General features: G+C 37.9%; 1 protein-coding gene across 14 annotated transcripts in view; it reads right to left on the bottom strand.

Annotated features, from left to right (window-relative positions):
* The window catches only part of TBC1D1 (TBC1 domain family member 1), a 106,254-nt gene that overhangs the window by 50,824 nt on the left and 35,230 nt on the right, over positions 1–20,200 (bottom strand). For 13 of the 14 annotated variants that reach the window (XM_027888516.1, XM_027888511.1, XM_027888521.1 and 10 more), the window contains 2 exons: positions 6,653–7,186; positions 4,277–4,366 (listed from right to left, as the gene is read on the bottom strand). In XM_027888516.1, coding sequence (XP_027744317.1) covers positions 4,277–4,366; positions 6,653–7,186 — 624 coding nt within the window. Of the gene's footprint in view, positions 1–4,276; positions 4,367–6,652; positions 7,187–16,650; positions 16,682–20,200 lie in introns of those variants that run through there. The other variant, XM_027888525.1, reaches the window with a different exon arrangement.

Genomic DNA, 20,200 nt, shown 5'->3' with positions numbered 1-20,200 from the left:
TTTTATGGCATGAACTTGTGTTCTGGGGAGCAACTACAATTCTAATTGCTGCATTTTCATGAAGGTGCATAGATCAACACCACAAACACATGTATTAAAAGCATATTGTTCAGTTCACATTTCGTGGTAACATAATGCCAGTATCTAAGCAGGTCATAGCTATTGCAGCATCTATCCTTCAGAGGTTCCTTATCTACAATCTTCTGCATTTATAGGGCTAATAGAGCCTAACAAGCTGCAAGTAACTAATATTTAGACTCTTAATTAGTTGTCGTGGTTTTGCTTTGGGTCAATTTTGCTTTCCACTTCCCACACAATTACTACTAGTTGAGATTAACTTTTTGCAGACAAAGGAGAGACAGGATTTGGGGAAAAATAGTACAAACATTTATTACTAGTAAAGCAAAAAACTACTAATAAATTAAAAATTAAAGAACTATATTTACAACAATTTCTACTCAAGTTGAAGTGCTATATATATACAGAAATACTTCTTCTTCTTTTATATTAGTCCAAGGAGAAGAAGTAGTCTCATTCTCTATTTTCGGAGTTTCAGCTCTCTCTCTCTCTCTCTTTAGTAGCAGCAGTATTTTCAGTAACAGCAGTATTCTCGTTGCAGCTGGAACTTTTTCTCTCTCTTTCTTGCTCTGTGTTGACTTCCAGGGCTGGGCTTAACCCCTTCCTGGGCTAAGACCAAAGGCTGGAGGTTACTCAAGTCCCGAAGGATTTTCCTTCCATAGGCTTGCAAGGGGACACTTGCTCTTTTTAATATTAATTTCCTTAGAGTTTCACATGTAAGACTATCCTCCAATGAAATAGTCAGAAAAGATATTTCAAACAGAAAGCTCTTTAAACCTCACCTTCTATCTTTTCACAGAGTTTATGCAAGCTTTGCATAGGACAGCCTTCACAGAGCTGGGGCTGTGCCTTGGAAGTTTGTTGCACAGCTGCCACAGTGAAAGCCTGTTTCAGTGTCATCATGATTTCATCAACCTGAAAAGAATGACATGCAAAAGAACAAAATTTCACTCTTCCACTGAGCTTCTGTTTTACTTAACACAAACAGTCTTTGAGAATGATACTGCCTCTTGTTTGGGAATGTGCTTACAATTAAAAAGACAAGCTGTTCCCACGCAGTTTCTGGCTACAAACACAGATGCGAGACAAAACTCATCATGAAGTCCTATCTCTTCCAGCCCACCCAACTTTATTACTGCAGTCTAATAGAAGATACTGCCTCTATCTCAAAACCTTTTCTTGTCCATGACAGAAAAGCTTACTGCAGCTGTAATGCACTGGTCTGGCTTAGAGCACAGTTGTGCAGTTCTGATTTTCAGAACAGGTGCACTGTGAAAAAACATCCTTCAAAAAAAGTGGTAAATGGTCTAACTTTGCTTGTGTAATAAATGGAAGAATTATAGCATTTTAAAGAGGATTTTACCTTCTGCCCTCAAAACAAATAAAAAGTTTTTTTGCAGACTGCTATGTTGGATATATTATGGAAATAATTACATTTCTGAGTAGAATAGGATTTGAAGACACTCACCAAAATACAGAGCATGGAGCAACAAAAGATTTTCAGGGCTCAATATTCTATTTGCTCTTTTTTTCACTTACCAGGGCTTCATCTGTACACTGAAACACATAGCAAACAAAGTGGAAGCCTCCATTTTCTGAAGACTCTCTGCAGATGAACCCAAAGTGATCCACATGTCTAATTCCCTAGCAAAGAAACAACGGCAATGAAGCAGTCATACTTTCTTGCAATGTTTTGTACCAGTATTTCTTTCAGTAAGAAAAGAACGAGAGGCCCAATATCATTACATATAGGTCAATTATCTCTATTACAACTACTTTAAAGTCATCTGGCCATTAAAATTCCCCTGTTATAGAACCTATTACTTCATAAATCTTTTCTATTTTAATTAAGTTAGACATTGTTTGATTTGGGTTTGGCTTTTTTTTTTTTTTATTTCTTTTTTTTTAATTAATGAAGTATAATAGACCCAGAGTAAAATCTACTCAAAATGTATTTTACTCAATATTGGAAATAGCCAGGGAAAAAAGCTTGCTTTGTTTTTCTTCTGTTTTGCTTAATCAGTCAACAATTAGTCTTTACATTTTTAAGAGCAAATCAAAGAAATAGTGAAAAAAGAATAACCACATTTATTATTTTTTATCTAAAGAAAAGTTTGTTTAAATAAAATGTTTAAATATATTGCTTAAAGATCACTCATAGAGGCATTTATTTCTCTTAAAATGCATGCAAAATTAAGCTTGCAACAGTAGATAAACGGCACATCCTGGTAAAATCAGAAACTTGTTTTAATTCCTGGGATTCTTTTCTTTCTATTATGAAAAGAGTTTCAGGTGAGTAGAACTGGCTGATGTCACTACATGTCTCCTTAGCTCATCATTCTTAGTTAAAAAAGAACAAACAACAAGCCACCTTATGACGATGAACACACACGTGCACAGCACCAGAGCCTATTTACAGAAAGTCAGTTACACTCAGCACTATTTTAATACCTTCTAGCTGTCATGGTACAATATTAAAGGAGGGTAAAAAGAGGCAATAAAGTAGTGTATCAAAAATAATTATGATGAATTTCAGTAAATCAGGAATTTCAGTGAATTAAGCAATCTGAAGATGCCAAGCAGGACTTCTTTTTGTTGTTTTTTTTTCTTTTCCTTGTTAATACAGGAAGAATCACTGAATATTCTCTTTGCCTTGTTATCATGAAGAAAACATTTTAAAAAGCATTAAAAAGTGTAAAAAGTGAATATGTAAAACAGAATGGCCATGTGTTCCAAAAAAAAGAACACATTGCAGCATCAGATACCCTTACACAATCTGGACAATGTTGTCTTATCATTCAAAATGGTAACATCAAATGTTCAGATCATGCCAGCTGAACGAAGGACAGAATGCACCAAGTTCTCACCCTAACCTTCCAACCCATGTTTCTTCTTCTGAAAGCCCATTTTCTTCTCCTGAAAACCCAACTGCTGTGGTGTAAGAAGCCCAGAGATCATGGCCCTGCCTGCACACTGCTGGCAAATGCTCTGCACTGTTTCAGATACTGTCCCAGGACTGCATACTTCCTTTTGCCATTGTAATATCACAGTGATGGATTGGGCATTCTGGAAATTAAGTACTGATTCTTATCTTGCTTATAATTTAAGTCCAGTGCCTTCAAGAAAAGATTATTAAAGTTCTTGTATGATCAAGATAAGATTGTTCCCTCAAGTGTTCTGGAATGCGCATAGTTGGGGAAGAAACGCTCTGTACCCCAATATCAATATTTGTCCAACTGACGTATCATTTGACCAGTAGCACTTTCTTCAGACAAGAGGGAAGAATTCAATCAGAATCTCACTCCTGCCACTCTGAGTAGCACAACCACCTGCAGCCCTTCAGGGCAAGCCACCAAGTCTACCTAACTAGCTCCTACCTAAGGAGATGGCCTAAAGAAAGATGGTGATGAAGATTTTTCTATGATCAAGGACTTATCTTAAAAGCTCTTGATCTGACAGCATGCAAACTGTTTATGTTTACTCTGAAATTTTCAGAATAGGTACCTGAATGTTTAGGGAGGAAAACTATCACTATCAAATTAAAAACCAAAGTAATTTATGGAGAAAAGACTACGAAAAAAATCCAAAAAAGCCAGAAGCAAAAGGACAGGGAAGCAAACTCTGTGGCACAAGGAACAGAGATTGATAGTGAATGAAGAGGCTCTGAAACATGCTTACCCTCAGTGCATCACACACACTACCTCTGCATGGCAGAGGACTATCCTCTTTTACATACATGCAACTTACACTCTTGAAAAAGATGTCTTTCTGAAGTATTTTTCAGATAACTCTTACATATAGCTTTTCTCCTTTCATTCTCACTTCTTGAAAAACATGGCTCAGAGAACTGTAGATTTGCACAACTGTGAATCACTCCCACTGCAATCTCAAATCAGATGTGACCTGTGTGTTCCTTCTAGTTCATATTACTCATCCACTTTACCAAGAAGTGAGTCTTTATCTCAGAAATCACAATGTGCAAAGCATGAAAGAAGAATGATAGTTTTAAAACATTATTGATTAACTAGAAACTTTTCAATAGCAATTACTGAAACTACTGTTGAGAGAATCGATTTGGAATGCTAGGAGAGAGGAGTACATGAGCATTCACAAGTAGAGAATATTTAAACAAAAACAAAAACAAAACCAAAAAAAAAAAAAAAAAAAGAGAGAGAGAAAGAATATACTGCAACCTTACCTGAGAACAAAAGGATATTTCTTTAAAGCTTTTTTCAATTGCTACTTTTTTTGTGTCAGGACTGATAAGGTAAACTTCAGACTGGCCAATCTAAAAAGAGCAAAATGAATAGCAAGGTGATAACAAGTAACATTACAATTCCTTTTGTCTCGCTATAAAAATCTTTCCTGAACAAAAATCTCAATTTTTTTTCCTACCTGTATATTTAGGCCTATTAGTGTATTATTACCAGAGATAATACTGAATCAACATTAATTTGGCATTGAGAGCTCTGCACACTACTGCACTGAGGTTTAGCTTCACAGTTAAGACAAGAGACAGACGATAGTGTTTAAACAGATGAGAACAATGCAATACCAAAAGTAATCTACTTTGTACTGAGAGAAATACACTCACACTCCCTTTTCCTTATTTTCTGCAGTCTTGGCATGTACCACATTCACAAAAGCTACTTCATGAAATTGTCCTAAAATTTAAATACAAGTGTGTACCTCTCCCTATAGTCAAGCTAATTATTTTTAGGGTTACATTTATTTATTTATTTATTTATTTAAGACACACATAACATTTAATTTAAAGCCTTAAACTCAAACTATATCTATGATTTTATTGAAGTGTATTTTCAAAGCTAATTTGATCTGTAGGCCATTTTTACAGCAAATGACCCAAAAAGCTGATGCTAACCTTGATGGGCAAAGAGCATTTTTAGAATGAAACTACTGTTTTCAATTTTTCAACTTATGGCAACATCTTCGTATGACTGTAACAGAAAAAAATCAAATTCTCATATTTTCTAGCACATCAGAGACAAGTTAAAGACAAGTGTAATATCAGATTTTAGGGAAGAGTATTTTTCATACCTCATCCACCAACCAACCCTTGCTGCAATCCTGGGAAAATCCAAGAATCTTAACTAAGAACATACCAACAATTCTTATTCGTCTGGATATAAAGTTACTTGTAAGTGTTTCATATGTAGCCACACAAAAAGGGATGAGCAAAGCTGAGAACCTGTGCATGCTGCCCCTACTGAGAACCTGCTGAACACAGGGGACAGCTAAACAAACTCAGCCCTGTCACGAGCTCCTCTCTTGTGGATTTTGAAGGCACAAACTACAGTTACTTCACTTCCTGATATTGAGCTGAATTTAGACTGGTTGAATACCAAAAGAATACAGCTGTGCATATTAAACAATATTTTCTCAGGCAAAAAGCAACCCAAGACACAAAGTCAGATCAGCAGAGCCCGACGAGTGGTAAATGTGCCTGTCAGCACATTTCATGTTCAGGCTGAAGGTGCACGTGTCTTTCAGAACTGTGGCATTTATTTAAGTAAGTAATGTAAGTAATATAAACTGAAAATGCACTCACTGGAGTAAGAGGATCTGGATCTAGGCAGTTCATCTATAATCTCTCTAAAATATGTGCCATGAACTGTCTGATGCCAGCCTGCCACAACCAAACAGAAGCTTCAAATCAGGTATAACTAACTACAACACTTTCTTTGTGTTACTTTTTAGATACATAAAAGCCCCCTGCAAAAAACTTGTTTTAATTGCACACACTCCACTCTGTTACTCTCCTTAAAAATGCCCAGCCTCAACAGTAGCTCACAGATCCAAGATGACCTCAGAATAGTCAGCCATTGCAGTATTAGCTCCAGGTTTGCATTATGCTTATAAGACACAAGATACATATGCATATATAAATATATATATATATATATTATAGCTTACCTATCAAGAGGATTAGGAGACAAGCAAATAACACATTCCTTACTTGCTTCTCAGATCTTGGAAAATAGTTTTGCTGCTCATCTATCTAAGCAAGGGCATTGCTAGTCACACCAAAACAGGGCAGGAGTGGAGGCATGTGTGCAGTAGCACAGGAAGTTATTACACTACTCTATCATTACACAGACATTGGCAGCAGGAGCACTTTCATGAATTACACTGCTTATATGGGACATAAGGTTTACTAGTTCTCAGTCATGGTTTGGTCCTTCTGCTCTAGTTACATATAACTCATTCATCTGGAAATTTATTTCTACTGTTACTAGTTGGTGTAACTATGTACCATTATGCAATTGCAAAACTACCTACTAACTTGCCATAGCTTTCTAAAAGCTAACTTTAGAAGCCCAATGTTTCAAGTAGTGCAGTTTTAAACTACTTAATATAAACTTATTTTGAATATGTAAACCAATTTGCACTAACAGGTAATGCTCTCCAGAGAAATAGTTTAAGTTAAGCTTTGGTAATTGCAATTAAATTATCAAAGAAGTAACTGCCATCTGTCAGAACATCTGCTTTGGTGTTTGCCACTCCAAACTCCAAACTGTGAAAATGCCACCGGGAGCCGCAAATCTTGCTTTACCGTAAACAACATCGTCCGGTTTTCTGCAATGTCAGTTGGCTGCACAACACTGTGTCCATAGATAAGTTGACTTTTTAGGTTCAGTGAAATTGCATCTTCTTCAAAAGACCTGACAAAGCTGTTACTTCTATGGCTTCCCTCTTGGAAATCCTTCTTAAAAGCAAGGGAACGAAGCCCAGGCTGAGAAAAAGATTTCCTAATTGGCCTCTTCTCCTCTTCTTCACTGACCAAGGGCTGGAAGACAGACCGAAATTTGCTACTGAAAGAGAAGCCTCCGAAGTTATTGGCAGTTTCATGTTGCTGGGACAATGAGTTGAAATCTGAATTTTTTGTAGAGCTTGCACGATTAAATTTCTCAATGCATTCATCTATGAGTGCTGGAGGTGCATTTTTATGTGCTACTGTCACCCGTCCACAGAACAGCACTTCAAACTTTTTGGCAAAAGGGTCTTCAATATCTGAGAGATTATTCTGAAACTCTTCTTGGCGAGCAATTTTCCCAGCTTGTCGAATAGAGCTTATAATCTCAGGCACCTACAGAAGGAGAAAAAATACACATTAGCATCTGGTGCTCTATGACAAAAAAGTTGCAAAATTAAGAGGTGCTCCCTGTTGTGACTTTTCTTTTGTAGTTTGTAATTTTGTAATTTGTGATTTGATTTTGTTTTCAAAAAGAAAAAAACAGTTGAAGTGATCTTGTATTTGTTCAACAGACACATTATAGCAGTTAAACAGTGACAAGAGGAATTGCTCATCTGTCTCTCTGCCAGGAGTTCACCATCATCAACACTTTGTCAAAAGAGCTTCATCTCCTGTAATCCTCTGTGTTTCCAGTAAAACTTCTGCCCCTGAAGCAACCAGTGTAACATGGCAAATTCCTACTCAAAATGAAACATAAGAACGCTTCAGAAAGCATACCAGAAACCATGGATTAATTAATTGGTAAAGACAGTTAATGTCAGTTATATTTGTTTTACTCAAACACTCATGCCATCCAGATTAATGAGTCTCCTGCAAATTTGCTTTCCCTTTCATAACAGCATATTGCATTGTTATGGCAGCTTGGTGTTTGGTTTGATATTTTTTTAAACTGCAGATAGCTGTATTTTTTTTAAAGAAACCTATTCCTTATTTCAGATGCTAATTTTTATCCTACTATCCTAGATGACACTTCAAAATAATATTACTTCCACCTACGGTATGACCTACAGGGCATATGTAGGAGAGGCAGTCTGCTACAGACCAACAGATGTTGTAATTAGAACTCAAACTGCCATCTGACACATTTTTAGTGACACTAAACGGTCACAGTTGCTGATATGGTTAAAGGCAGTGATATGCATATGCTATCTGCTAAGCTGCTGCGGGGCTCATGCTTGCTTACATCACACTGCTTTGACTGACCTAGGAGATTAAGGTTCTTTTGCAGCCTCTGCAACAGAAGTGTGGGGCCACCATCTATGATTACAACTGATAATTCTGCCAGCTTTTTTATTTACCAAAATCACTTTGAGAAAAATCCGTGTGAAGTGTGTTAATTTCCTGACAAAACAAATCTCATCTGTCAAGCATCAACTGAAACTTGCTTTAATTACAAGTATTTGGTTGCAGATAGTACAGAAAGAAGTCTAGGAGCAGCAGACTAAAATAGCAGCCCAGAAGAATCATCTCCCCTATGAGAAAAGGCATCCCTAAACCTAAAGAATATTTCAGAGACATGATCTCTGTTTTTTTCAGACATTTTTATGGTTATCTATTGCTTAATCATAATGTACATAAACCAACTAAGGAAACAGAAAAGTACTTAGAGAAAAAAATCTGAACAGTGAAAATCGAATGGTTATATTCTGGATGTTCGCTCATAAAGACCTCAATAAGATTCTTTTTATAGACAAGGAAACACAGATAGAAATGGATGGACAGGTAGATAGATAGACACTTTTAAACCCAGTTAGTGGGTTTAAAACAATAAGGAAATAAGGAACAGATTACAAAATAAATAAGAGGACTCAGGAAGCATTACTTCACCCTTGAGTGCAAGGCATGAGTCATCAGCTAATCATTCAGAAAAGACAATGGAGGAGAAGGGTAAGAAAAACAGGGTCAGCAATTCATAAATCCGTTCTCTGATATGTCACAAACCAGTCAGAAAGCCTTGGGTTCAGGCGGCTTTGTGCTTAACTTCTTAATCATGTATAAAGAGAACATAAGGGTATAACAAATCTTTAGTACCTCGAACAATATGAATTTGCTCTACAGTGAGCTCAAGGCTTACCTCAGTTTTATTTTCCTAATACTATTTCAAAGAATCAATTTTTACTGGTTTTTAGGATGACAGTAAAACATACATTTTTATTATACCAATATTTCAAGCTGCAACTGCTTTAGCACTTTTAATAAACACGTTTTACTCTTGTGGGAGCGTCTAGACTCACTAGCCATAGGGAATTTTACTTTTGAGTTGCCCAGGATACCCCCAGAAACCTGCAACCCCACCTCCGCTTTTGCTGAGGCTGCAGAGGTGACAGAAAAGGACTGAGGTATTTTTTGGATCATGCTTACTTTGTTGAGGCCAGGAACATCAGCTCTCACTCAGACAAAGAGTGCCACTAACTCAACCAGGGTTAAGCTCCCCCCATCACACCTGCTGATGACTGCAAGCAGAGTTTCCAGCAGTGCAGGCAATGAAAGTGTTACAGCTGAGCTAAAGCCCTGACAAGGCATTAGGGATCCATTACAGATGTGGGGTTCCTGATTTTGATTTCTTCAATGTTTTTTGTTATCAAACACATTAGACACTCCCAAAATAGCTATTCAGCAGTGGCTGTACTTTACATACAGACAGAGGTTAGGAAAAAGCACCACATCACATAGGAGTACTTTGCAGTAGTTAATAAACTTTATGTCTAAGGAGACTCAGCAGGCCTGTTGTTGGAAAATCAAGGGGAGTATTTATTTATTTTCACACATGCTAAGGCTTGAATCATGTCATTGATAAGTAACAGCTGGCTTCCGTGCTAGATTTACTGAAAAACACTGACTCTTCTGTTCCCACTTACAAACCTAAAAAAATTTCACAGCCTGCTAATATAGTTTTATATACTTCTGATTAGACAATTGATGCAGCAGCACCAGAAGCAGCAAATCACTACCTCACTTTCCTGTGACCCTTACTTAAGTTAAACATTTATTTATTTTCGTTAGTAAAGACAAGATCCCTGATGAATGAGAAGAAAATCAGAATATATATTTCCCCGGAACTGTTCTTGTTCTGATCAAGATTTATGCTCTTTTTATCTACCCGTGCCATTCCAAGCCTTTTGTGCAAGTACTGAGAAATGAACAATCCACTTGCCCCTGTGTGCCCTCTGACACTGGCTCCCTCAGCAAACAGACCTGGATGCTGAGTATATAAACACAAAGTAAACACTAGTTAAAAATAAATACGATTATTTCCAATTATTAAAATAAAGATGTAGGCTATACCCTGGTAAATGTTTATTAACCACAGATGGAATGTTTCCAGATTAAGCTGCATGCCACTGGGTGATTAGTAACCACATCTCTTGCAAACCTCCAGGAATTAATTAAGACGTAAACAGAATCAGGTTTTGTGGCTCTCCAATTTGTACCAAAAAGCAGCAGGGATGAAGTTGCTCCTGAATTAAGCTAATGTTGCCTGGAGTCTTTTAAAGGTTGTGGGTTCTTTCCAAACATAAGAAAAAGATCTTTTTTTTATTGTAAGGGTGGCCACAAGCTTGCACAGGTTGCTCAGAGAGGTTGCAGAGTTTTCATCCTTGTAGATATGCAAACTCTGGCTGGATATAGGCCTGAGCAGGGGGCTGAAATAGATGACCTCCCAAGGTCACCTTTAGATACCAACTGCTCCTATACACACCTACAGGTAATTGTGCCCACTAATCTAGACTTGCTAAGACAGTGAGGGAAGACTCGCACACACTTATGATTTCTTCCTGATGTAAAAACTCTTTTGTTCTAGCATAGTTCTATTCTTAAGTGTTTTCTGACTTGTTTCTCAGTATAAATATGTAATTAGTGGATAAAGATTATTTCTGTAATCAGAAAAACCACTGCTGCTGACCTAAAATTATTTCCCTAAACCCACAAAACTAAGTATAGAACAACAGCGTAAGCACCGATGAAACTTTACAAAACGCAGAATGTTACCTTCTTATCACTCACTCCAGGCCAAACAGGTTTGCTTAACAGAAGACATAGCTGAACTGTAACTAGGCAAAGTTTTTGCACTTACAGTGTCTGAATTAAATACAGTAAAAGATCATGTATCTCCAACCATTAAAACTAACACTGCACTGTTGCAGTGTTTTTTTTAAAGTATACCCATGGTATTTCTGCTATAATGAGAATGTTTATTTTTCCGAGACAAAGCAGGGAACTGAAATGCTGAGTACTCTGGTGAGTTCACTCTTGGGCATTCAAGCAAAATACAAACGAACACCTAGAACTTCCTAGTGCACATTACTCAGTTATGAGAGACACATGGCTACAGCTTCTATGCCATGCACCAACTCATGACAGAAGGCAATTATTTTTTAAGCAGGCAGAGGTTTGCTGCATCTGCAGAACAAGGAGCAGAAACTGCAGTTGCATGCAACAAGTCACCCTGTTAGTTTACATACAAGCATGTAAGAGGTCAACGCCTTTAGCCTGTCAGTAGATTTGAGAAAGAGTTAGAAACTATTTTAATGAAAAAAGCCCAGTAACAGCTGAGTGCAACAGCTGCCTTTTGGTAAATAAGACTACGCTCAAAAAAGATTCCCCGTTTCTTTTATACACAGTAGGTAAAGCGTGCCACAGGAAAAGAATTGTTAACACATCAGCTGGCAGGACTAAGCGAAAAAAGGAAAAAAGTGGGATAATTTATTATTTTAGGCATTATGCTGTGTTTATACCTACAGTATAACTCTACCAGTTTATACCTATCAGTCTCTTCATAAGGCTTCAGGTCAGTGAAGGGCTCAAGCACAGGCTTAACTATTTCAAGGGCGTAGGTGGTTTTGTTTAATATAAGACAGACCTGTTGCTGTCAGGAACTGGTCTTACACAACAGACTCCATAAATTGCTGGAGACTGAAAAACATTAGGGTCAAATCTTGGGTTGAACCTCAGAAGGTCTCACACCATGGTGGCTAAAACAAAGCCTAAATTTTTTTCACAAAGCTCTTGCAACAAGTAATGTTTTGATTGAATTTCGCCAGCATATTCAATTGTGAGAGGACATCTGAATGATTTTTAAGTGTTTTTACTTGCCTGTTTTCTGACCATAGCAGGTTCAACAAAGTATGTCCAGAAGTCTAACACAATTTTTGCTGTTAATACCTTTCCTTCTCTATTTTACTAAAGAGTACTGCTACAGAAAAAATAGGGTACACAGCAACATAATCTTGGGAGAAGCTATCTAATTGTATCAGGACAGATAGAAATACTTTTTCACCTATAAGGTATTTACAGTCATGAGATACTTTGTAAAAGTAATAGAACAGAAGAAAGAAAAATTTTTTTTTAAGCATACACACCATTTGTAAAAGATGATACAGCAAAGTATTTATTTGCATTTTTAGAAAACCTGCATAAAATCTTTTATTTCAGTAGATAATGTAGTAGATATGTAATAGAAAGCAGTTGGTCTGTTTTTAGCACACTTCTAACAAAACAGCTGTGCAGTAATCAGCACAGATCAGCACTTCCTGTCCTTATCAATGCTTAAACACACACTGATGGTCAACTGATTTCTTGGACACTTATCTCCACTCAATAAATCTAAAGTTTAGAATTTTTAAATCTAAGGCATTTTAACTAATATATTTTACTGGGATTATTATTCTTTTAAATTGAGATAATGCACAATTTCCCCTTTCATTATCACAGAATAATTTAATTTGGAAGTGTCCTCTGATGGTGCAGTCTCCCACATAAAGCAAGGCAAACTTTCAAGTTAGATCCACCTTCAAACTTAGATGAGGCACTGGAGGTCACATCCAGGAAAGTTATAAGTAGGAATTCCAAGACAGAATTTCCTTATTCCCTGGCATTAGCAGAAATTCAAAGTAAAAAAGAGTTACGAACTTTTGCAGGTAATTTTTATTTCGGTGAAAGGACTTTTATATTCAAGTCTTACCTCAAGTGTCTTCAGAAGTTTCTTTTTCTTCTATTATCTTGCTTTGACACTGCTCTACAGCCTCCTACACCTTGCTGACTTTCCCCAAGTCATTAACTTCAATTCTCCCTTTAAAAATTTTCACCCCTTTACTCTTAATCAACAGTTCTCTGGAATACACCCTTAATCAACAGTTCTATGGAATACTTTATTAGCTTTCTTCCTTTGCTATTTGTTGGCTTTTATTCCTCCCACAAAGCCACTTTCAAACCCAGATTTAATTCAGAGAAAAAGGAAGTTTATAGTTTTTCCAGTCCCTGGCTGTTGACCATCTTTTCAAATTCCTGTCAGTTTTTCTGTGTATAACAAATGCACCACGGGTAGAACCCAAATGACATTCTTAACAAAGGCTCCCCAAGTACTCAAGATTGGCAGGTACACAGAGAGACAGTTCACCTTTCATGACTTCCCTGCTCAACATACATAATCCGAATTTTTGCTGCTGTATCCTCACTGCTCATAAAACAATTATGTACTTCGCCACTCTTGGCAGCTTCATCTTCCAGATGGTCTAGCTCATTTCTCTCTATACACAAAATGCATTGGGTGTCTCATTTAACTGATCTCACCAATGTCTTTCGAAAAGAAGAGCAAGTCAGAGCTCAAACCAGAGGGCTGGGAGGGGTAGCCACGGTAGCAGCCAGCAGGACCAACCACAGTGCAGGTGTTCTGCTTAGAAAGGACTGTGAAACCAGATCTACAAAAAGCAAGACAGAGGTGTTGTTTCAGCCCTGATAAGGGAGAGCTCGATGACTGAATATCGCCACAGGCCTATGAAAGGAAAAACAATCTCGTATGTGTCTACTTGTGGGTGTGAATGGGCATTATACAGACAAAAGGGCTAAGTGAGGCTAAGACTCGAATTTTGCAGGGATGCATGAAGAAGCTGGTAACAGTACGAATCTGAGTGCGCTAAAATTGAAAGGATATTCTCTGTGAGGCAGAAGAGAGTCATCTATGTAAATGCAGCTTTTTTTGACTTGGGAGTATGATTGGTGAGTGCCACTAGTGTCCTCTGTGATGACTCTGACACAGTAACCACCAAGATTAGAGCTCCATGTAGGGAGCACATACTCTTATAGCTTACACATTACTGTAAAAACCTGTAAAGGGGACTAGACTTCCCATACACATCAAGTGCTGACTCCAGAAGATTGCCAAGTACTGCAGACTGATGTCATGAGTACTATATGCCACTTTCATAGTATCACATTCCTTTTATTATTACAGTCAAATCTCAGATCGAGAACCTTCCTCAGAACTCCCCAGGCTGATGGAAAAGGGCACACCTTTTGCAAAGTCATGTGAATTGGAGAGCACTCCATGCAATTTAAAGAGGCACAAAAAGGTTTTCTTCCCTTTGGAGAAAAAAACAACCACCAAACCAATATTGGCAAAGTCTGTTTATAGAGTATTGTAAACAAGCTCAGAAATAGAACATAACTGTACTCGGTGTTCCAGTGAAGTTGGACTGCTCTATTATGTGGTGGTGCTTCCTCCCCAAGAGAGATGCAACATGTTGCAGATACACTTGGAGAGTTTCTTCCACATGCTCTCAAGATATAAATTACTTAAAGCCTGAAATACAACAAAACCTGGCTACTCTCCAAAAATAAAAAATTGCTGCTTACTTTTGGACCCCTCCCCACAAAAATGCACAATCCAAAACCAAACCGCAGTTGACAGGAAGTCTCCACGGGCTTTTAGAACACCTCCAAATGCAAGAGCACCTGACTGGCTCTGAAGGGTGTATTCCTACAAAATCTGCTTCTGAGAAGAACGTTAGTATACTCTGCCCTGTACCTGGTGGGCTTATTACATGGTGTTCACTAATTTGTATTTCTCCAGCCCCTTTCTGTCCATACAGTAAAAACCATTTATTTTCATCTTGTACTGCTTTATCAGCTCCTTCATTCAGTACCACAAACTAGTAAGCAACAATTGTGGAATAAGTCAAAAGATATTTCAAATAATGTATTAACATCTTTATAGTGTTATCTTCTCCATATTTTGTTTCAAAGCCTTCTTTTCACACAATTTCACAAAACAACACTTCAAGACATAAAAGTAGTTGGTGGTCATACCTACAGGGTTCCTGGCTCACATTTCATAAGGTGACTACTGAACAAGGAGGCAATACCTATTGTAAAGTAATAGCTACAAATACCTGTGCTCATTCATTATCAACAGAGACTAAATCCTTTTTTCGGGGAGGGGTGCAGAATGGACCCTTCAGAGGACTGAGACAGGCTTGGGACTGTGCTGGAGGCTATGAGGTGGGAAACAGAAGGAAGCCTTTTCTTAGATAGTTATAAATGGAAAAAGCAATGGTGGTTGAAAGCTTTCAGGACAAGAGTTCTTTTCTGTTTTGGTGCTTGTGTCTTGGTTTTTTTTGGTGGTGGTGGAGAAATTTGTTGTGGTTTTGTTGTCTTTTATAACTGAAAGGCAATAACACTGTACTTTATTCTGCTGCTACTTATAACAATACAAACACATAAATTCTGAATCTGTTCTCTTTTCTGGGTTATGAAATTGCTATTTTAAGCCTACCCAGTCTCTTCCAAGACTAAATTTTTCATTATTAGTTTTTGTTCTTCTGCTCTTCTCCACAAATTAAGGCCGTGTTTCTTTAGAAAGGGATAAATCAGTCTGACAACTACCAAAGGCTGAATTGCAGCCAAGCTGGACAGTTCACATTGTCACACCACTTTCAGAGTGACTGAATTCTGACCTTAACAATATTTCTAAAATATTCTATATTTAAACCCTTACTCACCGACGAAACCCAAATGGGAGTGGTGATTATTCAACGTTTCTAAAACACAAATGAACAGGCCTACAGGATCTCCATGAGCAGCTGGAGGGGCATACCAGAATGATGCTCTATGTGGAACCATAACAGAGTAGCTGAAGGAAAGCAGTAAGAAGGGAAGAAAAAATACTTCTAGGAAAGACTCCTTTTAATGTCAACTTCTCCCCCCCCAAATTATGTCAGCAGTATGGACTGCCATTATTCCAGCCACACCTAATATACAGGGTAACTGGGCCTTTTTGGTTGTTTTTATAAACATTTGTGGAAGCACTACTGAATCCCTAGAAATACCAGGGAAAAAAATGGTGACTGAATTATAACAACCTACAATAAATATTTTTTGTATGACTCCACACTTTACAAACAAAATAGCATCAGCTGCATGAACTGTGTTCACACCTAAAAAACCACACTTCTGAAGTCTACAGAAGTCCTTTGATGACTGTATGTCAAGCAGAAATGTTGCTTCCACAGAATGATAAATTCTACAGGTAATATTCCAGTGGGACTTAGCCAAAATTTGAAATTCCAGCACATATTTTTGGTTCAGTAGCTTCTGGGTAAGTAGCACCAGTTTTAAAGACGGGCCCCTTGTACATAATGGTCTAAAACTCCAAAGCACTTCCACAAATCTCCTTTTCCATGACTTGCATCTGAGGACATTGGAAGCTATAAAAAGTTCCAAAGACATTTAGTGCAACCATCCAAATTTCCATGACAACGGCTTCAGTGGGCTCACCTCATTGGTACTATAGCAGCAGACCAATGGTCCAGTAAATGTAGAGAGGCAACTGTTAAGTAAGATATTGGGCTACAGTGCTCCTTGAAATAAACATACAAGCCCTCCAAAATGTTTGACTGAAAAAACAAAGCAGCTGTTCAGTTTAGCTCAGCTTTGCCATTTTCAGTAGCTGGGAGTGTGCCTATGTGAACTATGCACAAGGAGTCTCTTCTCCTCAAACCTGTAATGTCACAGAATATCTGTACCTGAAAATCCTGTTTGGTTGCTGCATATTCAAGGTTCTCCCTTGAAAAAAATTAACGTTTTTGATTATAGTGATGGTGATGTAAAGGTATAAACATTCACATGTCCAAAGCCAGGAACTTTCAAATTGGGAAGAATACTTCAGCCATGAATAATTTTTTTTAAAATGTGACCATCAACACATGTGCTTACATGCACACTGCTCAACGCTTTTACTCTCTCTTCACAGAACTTCAGTTAGTGACAAGATAGAAGTCTAGGTCACAGAAATTCCAGATAACCTCCTCAGGCCTGAAATTCTCACTAAGCAGTAGCCAAAAGGTTAACAGACCAATAAAAAAAAAAAAATTCTCTGATTGGCTGCCATTTCTTGCTTCAGGGCCATCACCTCTGAAGCTGTGTATATGCTGTTTGTCCAGCTTTTCCAACTGGATTCTCAAGTACAATATAGGTGTGACTACTTCATTATTTTATTTTGGACCAGAAATGTGTTTGAGAGTGGATTCTCCCAATCCACTTCACGTGCGATGGACTGCATTGTGGAGCTGTCTCAAAGCACCACAACTGTCATCCATTTAAACAGAACTAAACCTTCATTTTGTGATGCATGTCACTGCAAACAGGCATTTGGTTCATGGCAGCAAATCCTAATTTTAGTAGTTCAAAGTAAAAACTGGAAAAAAAAAAAAAAAGCCAGTTCAAAATAAAAATGAGGTACACAACCTGCCCTCAGCACCAGCAGTTTCCCTTGAACAACCTGTTGCTGTATGCCACTTGGTAATGTGGATTTCTACAGTGGATTTTATCTAGGCTAATAACTGCAGCTTCCAGATACCTGGCCAGCTGATCTGGGAATACTGGCCTGGCCTTTTGAGAACTTGGAGGCACAGGAGAAAAGAGGTGTTATACCCTGTTCTATGCTCTAGTCCACTGAAATAGGGTAAAGGTGCCCGAACCTCACTTTTGCTTCTCAGTGAGCAAACAGTGCTTTTCAGAAAGGTTTTACATTAAAACTCTCCTATTAAAGTTTAATATTTATGCATTAATTCATATCAGCATTTGTTATTGTAACTTGGTTAAAAAGAATAACTGACAACTCAGATACAACTCAGTACAATTAACACAGTAATAAAACCAATTCACATTAGCTAATGTCATCATTCCCTGCCTGAGCTTCTGCTCTGAATTCCAGCTGTACTACCCTACCTCCCCACACAAATTAGTAAGTATCTCTTGACATAGTTTGCATATCTTTACTGATAAGTAAAATACTAACAAACTGGAGGCTGAGATTTTTTTAATCTCAGTCATTGCCATCCGTGAGTATTTCAGCTTGAACAGTTGAGCTGTAAAGGCTTCTTATGTAAAAAAAAATAAATAAATATAGCCAAGTTATAACTCAATTAACAGTGTTTCTCTTGAGGATTTACTTGTTAAATCATTAGTCAACCTTTATACACCATACACAACCTGAGTTCCTTCAACTTTGAGAAGTCTTCTGAACCATTTTATTTTAAAGTATTTAAAGCATTTATTAGTTGCACAGTAAAAAAGTTTCAACATCCCCTTAAAGCAGAGGTTTCTCAGAAATGCTGCAGCTTCTGTATTCAGGACAACAGAAATTACAAATTTTCTTGCACTGATCTCTGAAGAAAGAGGTGCTTTGCTTGACTTTTCCCTAAAGATATTTCTACTTAGGGAACCCAGAGCCAAACTGCTGCCTTTGTGTACTGAGAAACACCTCTAGTGCACGTAAAAGACTGTTTTATTACAGTAGCCTTTCAAAATAAGCAGGCTGTGATGTGAAACAGTATTTTAGATCATCAAATGTAAAGCAAACAAAGTTAAACTCTGGTGCTGCAGACATATGTATATAATGGCAAAAAATCCAAACAAACCCTTAGTTGTACCATCCATCTCTGAGAGGACCTGGAGTTTTCCCTGAACCTGCAGGATTTACTAATATTTTTCCTACTGGTTGGGCCAAAACATGTTAACCACATGAAGACAGCGAGCACCAATTTCCAGACAACTTTTCAGCAAAGGAAAGCAAACAGTTTTTGACTAGAGGCTAAAAGTTCTGTTTTGAATTGCAGAGGGCAGAACCTGTACAAAAGAGCAAGCTCAGCTACCTTATCGGGCTTGGCTTGTTAACTCTGAAGGTCGACATAAACCTGAAAGAAGACACTCATGAGAAATTAATTCAGAAAGGCATAAATGATTCAAGAGTATAACCTGGGTAAATTGCAATCTATATGGCCTGGAATTTCACCGTGGAAAGCTCTACTCCTCAAAGTAGAGCTTTAAAGCATCCCTAATGTACCTTACAAATGCAGAGGACACTGCCCTACTACACCTGCCCAGCCACAAAGGAGCTGTGTGAGCTAGACTGTATTCTGGCCCTCTCCCACCAAACTGGGAACATGTAAGCAGAGCAGGTGCATTTCAGGCCTGGCACACAGAAAAAGAAATGGAAGGATGGAGAATAAAAGCAAACAGCTCCAAAGGGAACTTAACTGCTGAGTAACAGAGGGGTTTCACCACAGGACTGACTTCATTTCAGATGCTGAGCGCATATTCGTCAGTCATTGCCAGGCCCCTACAGGGGAAGGCGGTGAGTGACTGGCATACAGAAAACAGTGCATTTAAAATGCTCAGCATTTTGTGATAATCTGCATTTATCTGAAAGCTGTCAATTGGTAACAACATTTTACCCCAACATAAACTGACTTGGAGAATCACACTGAGCAGCAACGCAGTGTTTTCTGACAGAGGCATTGTGCAAACTTGGGCACCAAAACCCAGCTCTGGCAGAAATCTGCACTTTGTCTTGGCTGCTCTGCTGGCATCCAGCCTGGGAGACAAGTGAGGGTCTGTCCCTCCAGCCCTACCCATAGCACCAATGGCTTCAAGGAGATTCTTCCGCAGATGAAACTGCCCAGTGATTCCCTAATTCTTCTCTGGCATTAGTTCTCTATTAACTCCTTGATTCTCGATTCAGTATCCAAGTATCCAAATCTCTTTACAAAAGGGTTAGTGGGGTAAATGTATGGACACAAACTATGGTCATACCTCATAGGATACCACCATTTATTCACCTACCCAAATAATTCATCATCTTAGAAGTAAGATGGGTTTAAAAGTAAAAGAGGTTTAACAAACATCTAAGTTTTTTGGCTTTAGACAGTGTTAAAATGCCTGGTTATGAGGGTTCCTTAAGAGACCAAACCTTGATTTATTTGGCTAAAATGTAAGTTATTCACTGAGGGACTAAATATGTTCAAAGGTCTTTGCTGGAAGCTCGGGGCAACAAAGCAAAGTGGCACATCAGTTTAGTTGGAACAAAACAGTCTCATAAATGAATGTGATATTCCCTAAAACTGACCAGCAAAAAAGGCAAGATCATCCATTCATAACACTCTTAAAAAGGAAAGCAGGAGGTGATTTCTTGACCTTCTCGATTTTCAGTTTCTTGTTCCCTCTCATGCTCTTGCAGAAGGCAAATTAATTTCATTTGTAGCTTCTGACCTAAACTAAGAAGTATATAGTTAC

Source organism: Empidonax traillii, unplaced genomic scaffold, assembly GCF_003031625.1.
Source record: "Empidonax traillii isolate 1590-97213 ecotype Southwest subspecies unplaced genomic scaffold, ASM303162v1 scaffold240:size1935192, whole genome shotgun sequence".
NCBI lineage: Eukaryota > Metazoa > Chordata > Aves > Passeriformes > Tyrannidae > Empidonax > Empidonax traillii.
This window is presented reverse-complemented; position numbering and strand designations above follow the sequence as displayed.